Source organism: Sinocyclocheilus anshuiensis, unplaced genomic scaffold (genome assembly GCF_001515605.1).
Source record: "Sinocyclocheilus anshuiensis isolate Anshui unplaced genomic scaffold, SAMN03320099.WGS_v1.1 scaffold518, whole genome shotgun sequence".
Classification (NCBI taxonomy): domain Eukaryota; kingdom Metazoa; phylum Chordata; class Actinopteri; order Cypriniformes; family Cyprinidae; genus Sinocyclocheilus; species Sinocyclocheilus anshuiensis.
Genome location: NW_015544151.1, coordinates 288815 through 302098, shown reverse-complemented (window position 1 = coordinate 302098; position 13284 = coordinate 288815). Strand labels below are relative to the sequence as shown.

Sequence of the window (13284 nt, the reverse complement as noted above, 5' to 3'; positions counted from 1 at the left end):
ACTTGATGGCTGCTCTGTCAATCATCAGTTATCAGTTAGGAGCCTAGGTGTGCTATTTGATAGCAATTTTTCCTTTGAAAGCCACGTTTCTGTAAAACTTCAAACTGCATTTTTCCATCTCAAAAATATATCTAAATTACGACCTATGCTCCCAATGTCAAATGCAGAAACGTTAATTCATGCGTTCATGACCTCAAGGTTAGATTATTGTAATGCTTTATTGGGTGCTTGTTCTGCACGCTTAATAAACAAACTCCAGCTGGTCCAAAATGCGGCAGCTAGAGTTCTTACTAGAACCAGGAAGTATGACCGTATTAGCCCGGTTCTGCTACCTATTAAACATCATATAGATTTTAAAATCTTGCTTATTACTTATAAAGCCCTGAATGGTTTAGCACCTCAGTATTTGAACGAGCTCTTATTGCATTATAGTCCTCCACGTCCACTACGTTCTCAAAACTCTGGCAATTTAATAATACCTAGAATATCAAAATAAACTGCGGGCGGCAGATCCTTTTCCTATTTAGCACCCAAACTCTGGAATAATCTACCTAACATTGTTCGGGAGGCAGACACACTCTGTCAGTTTAAATCTAAATGAAAGACCCATCTCTTTAACCTGGCGTACACATAACACACTTAACACATTTCTGATATTCAAATCCGTTAAAGGATTGTTAGGCTGCATTAATTAGGTCAACCGGAACCGGGAACACTTCTCATAACACCCGATGTACTTGCTACATCGTTAGAAGAATGGCATCTACGCTAATATTAGTCTGTTTCTGTCTTATTCCGAGGTCACCGTAGCCACCAGATCCAGTCTGTATCCAGATTAGATGGTCACTGCAATCACCCGGATCCAGTACGTATCCAGCCCAGATGGTCACTGCAGTCACCCGGATCCAGTACGCATCCAGCCCAGATGGTGGATCAGGACCTAGAGACGACCTCTACAGCCCTGAATGTCAGCGGAGATCAGGACAACTAGATGAGCCCCAGAGACAGATCCCCAGTGAAGACCTTGTCTCCTAGACGGCCACCGGGACAAGACCACAGGAACCAGATGAGTCCTCTGCACAATCTGACTTTGCTGCAGCCTGGAATTGAACTGCTGGTTTCGTCTGGTCAGAGGAGAACTGGCCCCCGACTGAGCCTGGTTTCTCCCAAGGTTTTTTCTCCATTCTGTCACGGATGGAGTTTTGGTAACTTGCCGCTGTCGCCTCTGGCTTGCTTAGTTGGGGACACTTCATTTCCAGCGATATCGTCGACATGATTGCACAGATACTATTTAAACTGAACTGAGCTGGATGATTACATCACTGAATTCAATGATGAACTGCCTTTAACTGAAAATTGAGTGTTTACTATTGTCATTTTGCATTATTGACACATTATTTTCCTATTTAACGCTGTAAAGTTGCTTTGACACAATGTGTATTGTTAAAAGCGCCACATAAATAAAGGTGACTTGACTTGACTTGATTTGATTCATCTAATGAGGGATTAAGGACTGTATTATATTCCCCTCCAATAATGATTTTAGACTGTGGGAATGTGGATACTATTGAGAAAACTTTGTGGAATATTTAATCGTTGTCGGTGTTTGGCCCATAAATGTTAGCAATAGTAATTTCTGTATTGTTTATAGATGCATTTATGATAATATAACGTCCCTCTGGATCTGATATTTCTGTGTTGTTTGAAATTGATATATGTTTGTTGATTAGTATAGCAACTCCTCTCTTTTTTGAATTATATGAAGCACTGTAAATGTTACGGGGCGAACGAGACGAGAGACGTTCGTATCCATTTGCAAAGCTTTTATTAAAGACGTGGTCAAAACAGGCGAGGGTCAGACAATGGCAAACTGGTATATTGAGGGCAAGACACAAGAGTAGTCCAGTGAACGGGCATGGTCGATCTCCAGCGAACAATGTCCAAACAGGGTAATCCAAAGGGTTAATCCGTTAAATTATAAATCCAAGACAGGCGATATACTTCAGTGCAGGCAGAGATCATACAGAAACGAGATACACAGGCTAGGATCAAGACACAAATGACTAAGGCAATAAACAGGATTAAACTAGACTTTGACTAAGAAAACTCAGAATGGCTCCGTAATGTAGCTATCTCCGAAGATCTATCAGAGCAGGACAGAAGACCACCACGGAGGAGCAGAAGACCACCAGGCCGAAGCAGACAGAGAAGAAGACCACCACGGAGGAGCAGAAGACCACCAGGCCGGAGCAGATGGGTCAGGAGACCATGGGAAAGACTGAGACCTAGGGAAAGCAGAGGAGGACAACACAGACAGAGTACTCATGGCCCCCAGGGTTGGAACAGGAAATACAGTGGACTTATTTACAATGGCCTTGGGAATGACTGATAGGGCTAAAAGTTCAGTGTTGGTCTCCTTGAGAGTGACTGGATAGACAGACAGTTCAATATTAAATGCATTGGCTGGAATAGGACTGGCAGATAGCTCAAAATCTAGGGCATTGACAGAGGCTGAAGCAGACAGTTCAGTGACAGAAACTGGCAAGATAGACAGTTCAAAATCAGACTCATTGACTGAGACTGGCAAGACAGACAGCTCAAAGACAGATTCAACAGCTACATTTAGAGCAACAGACTGTTCAGGTTTTGATTCCTTGACTGAAACTGGTAAAACAGTTGGTTCTGAACTAGACACACTTTGGAAAACTGAACAGACAGACAATTCCTCACTAGGATCACTAACTGACATTGGCAAAACAGATGATTCAGGATCGAGTGCATAGACAGAGAGTGAACTAACGGGCAACTCAAAATCACGTGTTGGCAGAAATTGTACAAACTGATGGTTCAGAGTCATTGGGGAAAACTGGACCGGAAGACAATTCATAATTGGACTAATTAACTGGGACTGGTGGAGCAGATTCATTGACTGAAACGGAACAGGCAGACAGTTCATAAACGGTCTCTGTGGCAGTGACAGGGTTAACGAGACAGACATGGAGTGCGTTTATATTTTCTGGATTAACTGGACAAATGGGGCAGATAACAGGTTCCTTGATTGGAACTGGACAGACAGGGAAATCAAACAAACTCTGGGATACTGGACAAGTTGACAGTTCAGCAGACACATTTAGGGAAACAGAACAGTCAGGAAATTCACAGACAGCATCCCTGACTGTGACAGACAAGGCTGAGAGTTCATAGGCAGCCTCCTCGGCTGGATCGACGATCAACTAGTCTAATTTCTAATTGTTTCACTCTCGCTCCCCATTTATACTCAAAATGTAAGAAAGTTTTGATTTTCATTTCACATTTTACACAAAACAAGCATAACATGTACGACATTAGTGACTTGACTTTCATAATGTTTATGTATTCGGTATGACGGACATTTCTTTTTTTCTGTTCAATGCTTTTGGCTGGCGATTTGATGTTTTTTTTTTGTTTTGTTTTGTTTTGTGTTGTACATCCAGGTGGTGTCAGTGTCTCTATATAATTGTCCATTTATATACAGTTTATCTACAACAAGTGATTCTCGTTTTCCTTCGTTTCTATATCTTTTCATAATTGGTATAAGTCTTTTCCGCCTTTCCTGTTTTCTCGTGGAAACTGATCGTTAATTCCACAGTGCGTTCCACATAACTCTTTGCCTTTACTTTTTACTAGTTCTTTGTGTTTGTAGTGTTCAAAGTTTGCCACTATTGGTCGGGGTCGTTTGGTACCTGCTATCTGGTTGTTTTTGTGGCTGAGATCTTCTCTACTGTTTCTTTTGGAATCTTCAGATTTGAGTGCATAAATTATTTTATTGCGTCTTCTGGGTTGTCTTGTGTTTGTTCGGGAATTCCTGAAAAAATTAGGTTGTCGCGCATACTAAGACATCGAAGATCAAGGATAGTTTCTTTCAGGAGTTTGTTTTCCTCTGTGATTTTGTCCAGTTGTGTTGTGATAGTTGTTATCTTGATTTGCAGTTCGTAGTTATCATTTTGCAAGGATGCGATTTGTGTTTGGCTGAATTCCAAACTTGCCTTTAAGTCTTTTATGTCTTGGTGTAGAAGTTCGAGTATTGCCAGTTTGTTACTGATTGATTTTAGCACACATACCTCTATGTTCGTTGTGCTGCTCTCCGATTCCGCGGAATCTACCTGGCGCGGTTGTTTTTTCTTTGGCTGGGGCATGGTAGTAATCCAAAAAAATAACTGTCTATAAAATATTCCAGTGTTTCTATTGTTTCCGTGGCTTGTATGTTGTATTATGAGCAATTGTTTACAGTCAGCGCGTCGCCATGTTGGATCTCGTCCGTAGTCTGGTGAGTTCTCAGAGTTCACGCATCACCCCTCAGGGATATTATTGATCTTTTCAGCAATGTTTACTAATGTCTATAACTCATTAATAAATGGTTCAGAGGTGTTCACTTTACATTAAGGTTCACTTTCACAGGTTACTAACATTTATAACTCATTAATAAATGATTTGTTACATTAAGGTTCACAGGTAATATTGGAAATGTTGAATGTTGAATATTTTCAATATTAATATGTCATCAAGTCAATGTTGTGCTTTTACGATATTTCCCCAAAAATAAAATTTGATAATTTCATCTTGATAAACAAAATATATCAGTTTCTAATCATTGCTGTGGATAGGCATCATGAACTTTTGCAGAGAATCATGGGTAAGGTACAGAGTAGATTCTGGTAAGAAATAAGAGTCATGAGATAAAAATCCAGAAAATCAGAAATACAACACCCTTCAGTCTTGCTATAATAGTAAAGTTTTGCTGCATCATGAAATAAATCAGGAATCTGGTTTAGAGTGAAATAAGTATTAATAAATATATTTATTAAGCATTTATAACGTGAGTTAAAAATGGCTCACTATTTGGCAGGTATTGCATTTAAATCACCCTTTTTATTCATGCATTTATAACTGCTTATCAATGATTTATACTGCATTTGTAAATGAGTTATTAATCATTCATGAACACCTTTATAAACCCTTTATAAAGGGAACCTTAATGTAAAGTGTAACATTACAAATTGGCAACAAGACTTTGTTATTCTACAAGAAAAATATTTGCTGTTGCTTTCTTTCCTATGCCATTCCTATCTGGTGAACCATCTTTTGATGTTGGCTAAAAATGTTGGACAATTACTTGTCGTTAATGCATCAGGGGGCAAGATTTGTTTCTTCATTACCTGGGAAAAGAAGGTCAGAGTTCTTTCTATACTTTACCAAACCAAGAAAAGACAACGGAGGATGCTCCTGAGGCTTTGAAACTACGCTTTAACGCCCAACAGAATGTTGTTGCTGAGCATTACTCCTGAATAATCGAAAACGGGCAGAGAGGCGGGAGCTGGTTGCTGAAACCTCTTGTTGAGCTCTTGTTGCATGATTCGTTTCTAAATAATAAATCATTTAAATAAGTCCACACCTTTTCAGCACTACGTTTTCACTTTGCATTTGAAATATTTACCTTAATGTAAATCCTGAGAGTAGTTTTTAACACCAAAAGAGGCTGTTGCAGTCTGTTAGTACATCTGGCCCCATGTCTTCTAAAGCCCGAATCTTGATCTCCGCCCATAGCTCTCTTTGGTGTGTTCATTAAAGTTTTTTTGAGAGAGGCATCAACAGCTCAAATGTTTCAATTAACTGCATCTTGGTTATGTTTTTTTTTTTTTTCCCAGACATCTTTACAGTGCTACACCTATATATATATATATGTGTGACCCTGGAGCACAAAACCAGTCATAAGGGTCAATTTTTTAAAACTGAGATGTATGCATCATCTGAAAATTTTGTCCCATACAATGTATTGTTGGCTATTGCTACAAATATACCCCAGCGACTTAAGACTGCTTTTGTGCTCCAGGGTCACATATTATACGCAGCTTCTCTTGTGTTTTAAATGTTGCTGGAATACTGACTACAACTACTACAGGTGTCTACATGTGCATTCCTGCAGGAATGATTTGAAAATGCAAGTCAAGTGTTTTGCAGTAACTGTAACTGTTGTTTTTCGTTGGCCACAGAGGTAAAACGGACATTGGAGATCATATTCAGACAGCTAAGCACAAGAGGAGAGAAGGAGCTTCAGTTCTGCGGTTCCAGCAGAAAACAGCATAAGCAGAAGTTCCTTCTCATGCTGCTTCTTCATGTCACTGTACACAGCTACAGACTGCTGGACTGATGTGCACTGTAACTGTATGTCTGGCCAGTCATGCTTATTCATATAGCACTTTAAACATTCTAGTTTTGGTCAGTATATATAGTGTCCGTGACTGATTGGTAATAGAGAGTGGAGAGCAGGAGTGGATGCGGAGTCTGATGGAGACATGACAGATATTGGCACCCTTGCACATTCTGCAAATAATCCACAATGTCTTGCAGAAAACTGTTGAGATTAAAATATATTTTGGCATCCACGTATTTATGTCTTCAGTGTGAAAAAGGAATCTTGTAATTACATAGAGAAAACCAAAAAGGTCTCAGATACCTGGGCACCCTCTAGTAGTAGGGGAAAATAAACAGACTTCAAGTTTGAGATTAACCTCTCTCCATAAACACCTGTCGCAGTGACAGTGTCTGAACAGATTCAATAACATCAGTTCATTCAAATTACCATGTTTAATGCACAGAAGTTTCATGACAAACATTTATCTTGGCCGGTATCTGATCCACCTGCAGACACCCACATACTCTCCGTATGTTTCAAGCAAAGAAATACAAGAGCTTTCTCTGAAAACGTATGTGCAGCATGGCCCGGAGTGAGTGTGTGTGTGTGTGTGTGTGTGTGTGTCTGTGTGTGTGTGAGTGAGTGAGTGAGTGAGTGCGTGTGTGTGTGTGTGTCTGTGTGTGTGTGTGTGCGTGCATAAACATTTTAATATTATTTTTAGGAAATTATTCATAAATATTAAGCTGTTCAGATGTTGCTTATTTGTGCACATTAATGCATATTGTGATCGTCTATTTATCTTTACATTTTCATAAACAATGTTGAATTAATTGAATTATTGTTATATGAGTACCAAAATGTTTGTACGCATACTCAATAGTTGACATATACATAAGAACATTTTTTACATCAGTTTCTGGCTTTATAAATCCTGATTTGTTCCTCATATTTTACATGGAATAAAATCCATAGTTCCATGTGATCATACAATGCATTTCATAAACGAGGCTGCACAACTCTCATTATTGACAGGATTGATCACAAGATGGTTTAACAAAATGTAACTCAAAAAATCTTATGGCTGTTTTGTTGAAAAAAAAATCAAGACAAATGAGACATCCAACAGAACTAAAAATCTTGTTTCCTCAGGCTCAGTACTGAACAAAAGCACCGGGTAAGACAGAGCTTAAATAAGGCAAAACACAGGCCAACACAATTCTCCTGATTACTGGCCGATCTAGAGTTCCCCGGGAACATGGTGCCATCTTGTGGAGTAAACCCATTTAGTTCTCTTACACATGCTATTGCTACCCTTTCTGAAATCACCAACCCTACCTTTAAAACACACTAAAACTGATCAGTTTAAAGGCTCATCTATCATAATATCTCAGATCGATTCCCTTTTCTGTCCTCTTTCATCTATGTCTTGGTTGAAATCACAGCACTGTGCAGCATCTGATGATCTTTTGTTCCTCACGGCATCCTCGTGATAAGCTGTTAAATTTATTCCAAGAGCTGTCCTTATTGAAATGTTTGCAAGCTAGTTGAAAATTTGCACTAATTCATCTGAATTTAATTTATTATTAAATTGTGATTCTTTGAAAAGCACTTAAAATTCAATGAAATGAGTAATTCTATAATATTTTGTATAACTAATTTATTTAAATAGTGGATGTTGAAAATGTGTGCAAGGATTAATAGACTGTAGTCACGGAAGACTAATGTCCGAGTATATGTGTGAACTGATAACAATCAGTCTGATGATTTCAAGAGCTGCTGTGTGTGTTCTGAATCTAGAGTCCAAGGCAGCTACATGTTTGAAGGATGAGGCTGAATTTTTCTTTTCTCTACTCAACCTTAAAGTCAGTAGTTTAGTACTGTCAGTAGTCAGTAGTAGTCAGTAGAGCTATAGTTTAAAATAGTTGCCATTTTTCTAATGCCCATACTACTGCAAGACAGTCTTTTACAGTAGCTGAATAACTAATTCCAGCTTTGATTAATGTTCGGCTGCCATAAGCTATGACTTCTTCCATACCTTGTTTTTTTCGCTGTCAACACTGCACCCAGTCCTGAGTCACCGGCATCAGTGTAGACAACAAGCTGGAGGTCAGGATAACTCAGGATGGGGGGGTGAGGTGAGATATGTCTTGTTGACACTGTGGTGACCACTGAAAAGTACATCCCTTTTTCTTCAAGGCATTTATAGGCTGTGGTATCTGAAAGAAACTGGGCACAAACCGATGGCACCATCCTACCAACCCGAGAAACTGCTGAACTTCTTAAGGTTCTTGGGTGGCGGGAAGGAACAGATGGCCTCTACTTTGCTGGGGTCAGCAGAGATGCCTTTTGTGTTTCCCACATGTCCCAGAAATGTAAATTCCTGGTACTTCACCTAGGACAGTCTCCATCAATCTCTGAAATGCTGATGGAGCATTTTTCAACCTGAATGGCATGACTTTTAATTAACATAAACCAGATGGAGTGATGAAAGCAGTCTTGGACTTGCTCTCTGGTTCCATCGTCACTGAGGGATTCCAAGATCTCTGTGGGTTCTAAGGGTTAAGGATATTGATCAGTCACACTTCCCTTTAGATGAACTGCAGGAGCAGGACAGCTCAGTTAACCAGAATTCAAACCATCACAAAAGTGTTCAGTGTCCAATCCCAAACAGCAAAAAAGGTCCAGTTTCACAGAGCAAATGTAAAAAAAAAAAAAACAACTTCAGGAAACAAAGTCAAGTTCAAAGAAATATCTTTAAGTTTTCAAATTTTCAGTTTCAATGTTTCAAGTCCCTGTTCAGGCGCCACTCCTGTAATGTTGGCAGCCATACATTCAAATCAACGAATGACTTAAATTGATAATGATTAATTTGTTAAAACTGCCAAAAAATGAAAGAAAATAACCCAGATAGCTTAAATACCAACAGTTACATACATCCATATGAACAATTACTGTCAACTAAAACTCGACATAAAACACTAGGAACATTGGTTTAGAAATGTTTTGCATCTCACACAAAACTAATGAACACAACTACACTGAACTCAAATCTTGTTCAAAAGAAAGATAACACAAAAAACACTACTTTAACAAATTCTTTGAACTATGGCGAAATGATCCCTTCAATATCATTTCAAAGACAGTACATTTGTGAATCCATTTCTCAAATAAATATGAGCTTAAAATAAGAAAGAAAAAGACTATCAAAATTTGGGGCAAATGGTGAGATAGTTCAATGCAATTCGAGTTTATTTTTATAGCGCTTTTCACGATGCAAATTGTTGAAAAGCAGCTTTACAGAACATTAAAGTTTCTACATTATATTTAGTAGTAGCTCATCAGTGGTGACTATCTCAAGTTGTTCATATGGCAGAAATGTACAGTAAAAATCATGCAGTTAATTAATGACATGTAATCAAACAGACGGTGAACAGCAATTATAATATGATGCAATCAAACTTATAGCAGAATGTGGTAGTTCTGTATGTTGTTTCAGGGTTGGCATCATCTGAGGTCCTCTGAGGGGTTGGCATCATCTCTTCTCAGGTGTTCTGGATCCAGACTGAAGCTTGTCCTCGGCAAATCAAAATAAAACTAGTGATAACAAGGTACTCTGATTGTTTTTGTTGTAGAATACAATGGGGGATATATTCACACGTTATAGAAACAAAAATGATGGTGTATAAAATTGATTTTAAGATTGAAAAATAGACGATAAAGAATGAACTTGACGGAGCTTCAACTCAAAACACGCGGCAGCAACAAGGAAGTGAATCTAAACGCTTTCCCTACGCCTCCACCTGTTCAGTCAAGAACAGCTCAAGAGTGGAAGCACCTACAGATTTAATGTGAAAGATCTAGGCGGCTTTTGTGCTCATAAACGCTCAGCGCTGAAGTCTTTATTTGGGAGCACCGCACTCTCCAGCGATCTTTTGTGGACGACTAGCCTTTTGGGGGGACTTGAATGAGTTAGTGACATTGTAAATCTGCATTATTCTAGAAATCACAGATTTGGAATGACAAACTTCTCTTGCTATGACTGATATTGGCCTTCATCTGGACAACCTGCTGTCCCAGGGTTTCAGTCACCTTAGAGCGGCCCGCAATCTTTCAATCTCAGTGGAAATTAGAGGAATGCTGCCAGTGAAATAAGATTTGTCATATAATTAAGGAAATTAGCACCAGGTTCCAGATTAACACTAATAAGTTGGAGGTATCTGTAAGTGTTCTCTAATTTTGACCAGAGTTCTTTTTCAAATATCTCATTTAAGTTTTTTTTTACTGTGCTTCAGAATATATTTAACTCGTGAAATATGCTTAAAAAACTGCCCTTCTTCTCTTGTTCTCCGCATTTCCATTGAAATGTGATACTAACTTATGAACTAACATAAACCTCTGACCTGTTAACACTTGTGTCTTGTGTTTGTTATTTATTTATTGCTACAGTGGTTTTAAACTCGTTCTGCTTTACAGCTGTGGTCAAAATACACACTTATACACCACTGTTTATTCACTATTATAAGCTATGCATAGCCTACTACACATTGTAGAGTAGAAATAAACGTAATTTTGATTTTTCCATAAATTACCCAGACTGTCTGTTGTCGTGACATTGACATTAACATGCCAGAACCAGTCTTGAGACAATACACAAGATCTCAAACTAAACGCTCTGGTTACTGTCGTAACCTTGGTTCCCTGACATAAGGGAACAAGCGTTGTATGGAACGCATATGGGGAAAACTCCTATGTTACTCTGTACTAAAGCCTGATTTGTTCACGTTTGTGTAGCTGCACAAACCAATGGTGCTTTAGCGCACCAGAAAGGGCGGAGCCAACCACTATATAAGTTGGTTTGGAGCGCCATTCATCAGATCATTCGACTGAAGCGACAGTCATCAATTCGTGTGCAGCTTATAGCGCGGCAAGTGATGCAACGCTCATTCTCTTATCTCAGGGAACCGAGGTTACATCAGTAACCGGAGCGTTCCCTTTCGAACGGTCTCATCTGTTGCATGGTTGCATCCAATCACGCCACGCTATGAGCAGATACAGAATAAACTCTCGGAGCGCTAAGATAAGGGCCCCTAAGAACATGAGCACATTGTACCCCAAGCTAGTAGCTGAGAAGCACGAATATAACCAGCTTCACCCAGAAGGGAAGAATGGCAATAAAACAGAAAGAACCCACGCCTGCAGGGCAGGGACGTCTAAGTTGTAAAATCTGACAAATTTGGACAGCGAGGACCAGCCGGCGGTCACAAAAACCTCACCAATAGAGATCCCGCTGGACCAAGCCCAGGAAGAGGCCATACCCCTTGTGGAGTGTGCCCTCACACCTATAGGGCATTGTAAGCCTTCTGAGGTGTAAGTGTGACGGTCTTGCCTGGGCGGTCTGCTTTCTGCACAATGGAGACAGCGTGTGTAAATAGGATTTCACGGATTCAGTAAGAGAATAAACCATTTATACAGCAATGCTTCTTTAACTCTGCTCTGTTTAATTTTAAACAGTTATCTTTTTTAATTCTGTCACTCAAATTATTTTTTAGTTTGTGATCGTATAGAGTTTTGGTTTTAAATATTAACAGTTTGAATATAGATGACACACTTTCAATTAATTATAAATCACAAGTCAATGAATGAAGATCCTCAATGAAATACAGAGCAATACAATTAAACTCACAGTTAAGGGAAACATCCCCACCTAGCGGAGAACTTGAGCAACTCATTTTGAATCAAACATTTAACAACACACCTGCACAATGGAGACAGCGTGTGTAAATAGCCAGGTAAGTTTCAGTTTAGTTTGCACCAATCCTGGGTTTTAGGTACCATGAAAGTGGCTTGGCTTTTAGCTGCATTCGTTGCCTTAGTAACTTACACTGCACAGCTAACCTGGGGCCTGTACCATGATGGTAGATGAACAGATTCAGAGTTACAGGATTAGTTTCGAGTATAAAAGTATCGGTATCGGGCGAGTACTGGAAAAAGTGGTATCGGTGCATCCCTAGTTAGCATTTTCCAGATCTCATACTGCACCTTTAAGAAGAGTTTTGAATCTCTCTGGCTCTCTTGCAGAGAAGTGAATCACACATGCTCTGTGTTGCAAGGCTTGTGATTGGCTGTTTGCCACTGATGTAACACATTCATGCTCAGGATCAAAGCCTGAGTTGACAAAGAAAGTTGATGAACAGCATCATGGTACCAACAAAGCCTGATTGGAGTGGTTTGGTTTTGTCAACTCGAAACTAATCCTGTAACTCTGAATTTGTTCATCTACCATCATGGTACAGGCCCCAGGTTTCAGTACAGAGTAAAACAGGAGTTTTCCCCCATATGTGTTCCACGCAACGGCAGAGACCGTTCGAAAGGGAACTAAAACCTAGGTAGCCACTTAAACTGCCTATGTGACATAGGCCTGTGATTTGCAATAAAATATTGATAATAAAAAAAATAAAATTGATGATCTTTTGACCTGACTTGATTTTAATAAATATTTTGTTTATATGAAATTAAAATATTCAATATTTTTTATTACATTTTATATAATTGTAATATGTTCTTGATAGTGTAACGTGAATGGTGTTCCGTATTAAACGATAAAAGTGGCGACTTTTATTTTGAAACGCAGCGCTGTAACGTGCTCTTGCTGTAGCTGCGCACTCATACTGTCATGGCGGCCCAGTGCCCGCTGCATGTGTGTGTGAGTGTGTTGTGATGTTCGCTGAGTGTTAGGATGAGAGAGATGATGATGATGATGAGGATGAGGTGGGGGATGAAGGCTCGGCTCGCGGCTGTCAGAGGCTTTCATGAGCGGACAGTGGCAGTGAGTTTAGCGGACAGGTGAGAGACTCTTCATCAGTCAGTGCTGATGAGCGCTGAGACTCTTCAACCTCACAACACACACTGAGAACACAACAACACCCTAAAGATAACTCTACAAGTACCTTACAGCGCCGCCGGCGTATGCCAATCCATCAGTACCATGGTATTACTGTGGTGTTACCTCACTGTGTGGTGGTGTTACTGTGTGCAGGAGGATGGAGATCTCCACTGGGAAACTGGCCCGCTTCGCTGACGGCTGTGCGGTGATCAAGGTGTGTGTGTGTGTG

General features: G+C 39.6%; 1 protein-coding gene across 1 annotated transcript in view; it reads left to right on the top strand.

The window, feature by feature from the left end:
- Positions 1 to 12890: 12890 nt before the first annotated feature.
- Positions 12891 to 13284, top strand: part of pnpt1 (polyribonucleotide nucleotidyltransferase 1) — a gene marked incomplete at its 5' end in the record, with an annotated part of 11521 nt that continues 11127 nt past the window's right edge. Inside the window, 2 exons of the mRNA XM_016495002.1 lie at positions 12891 to 13015; positions 13209 to 13269. Coding sequence (XP_016350488.1) covers positions 12891 to 13015; positions 13209 to 13269 — 186 coding nt within the window. The remainder of the gene's footprint in view (positions 13016 to 13208; positions 13270 to 13284) is intronic.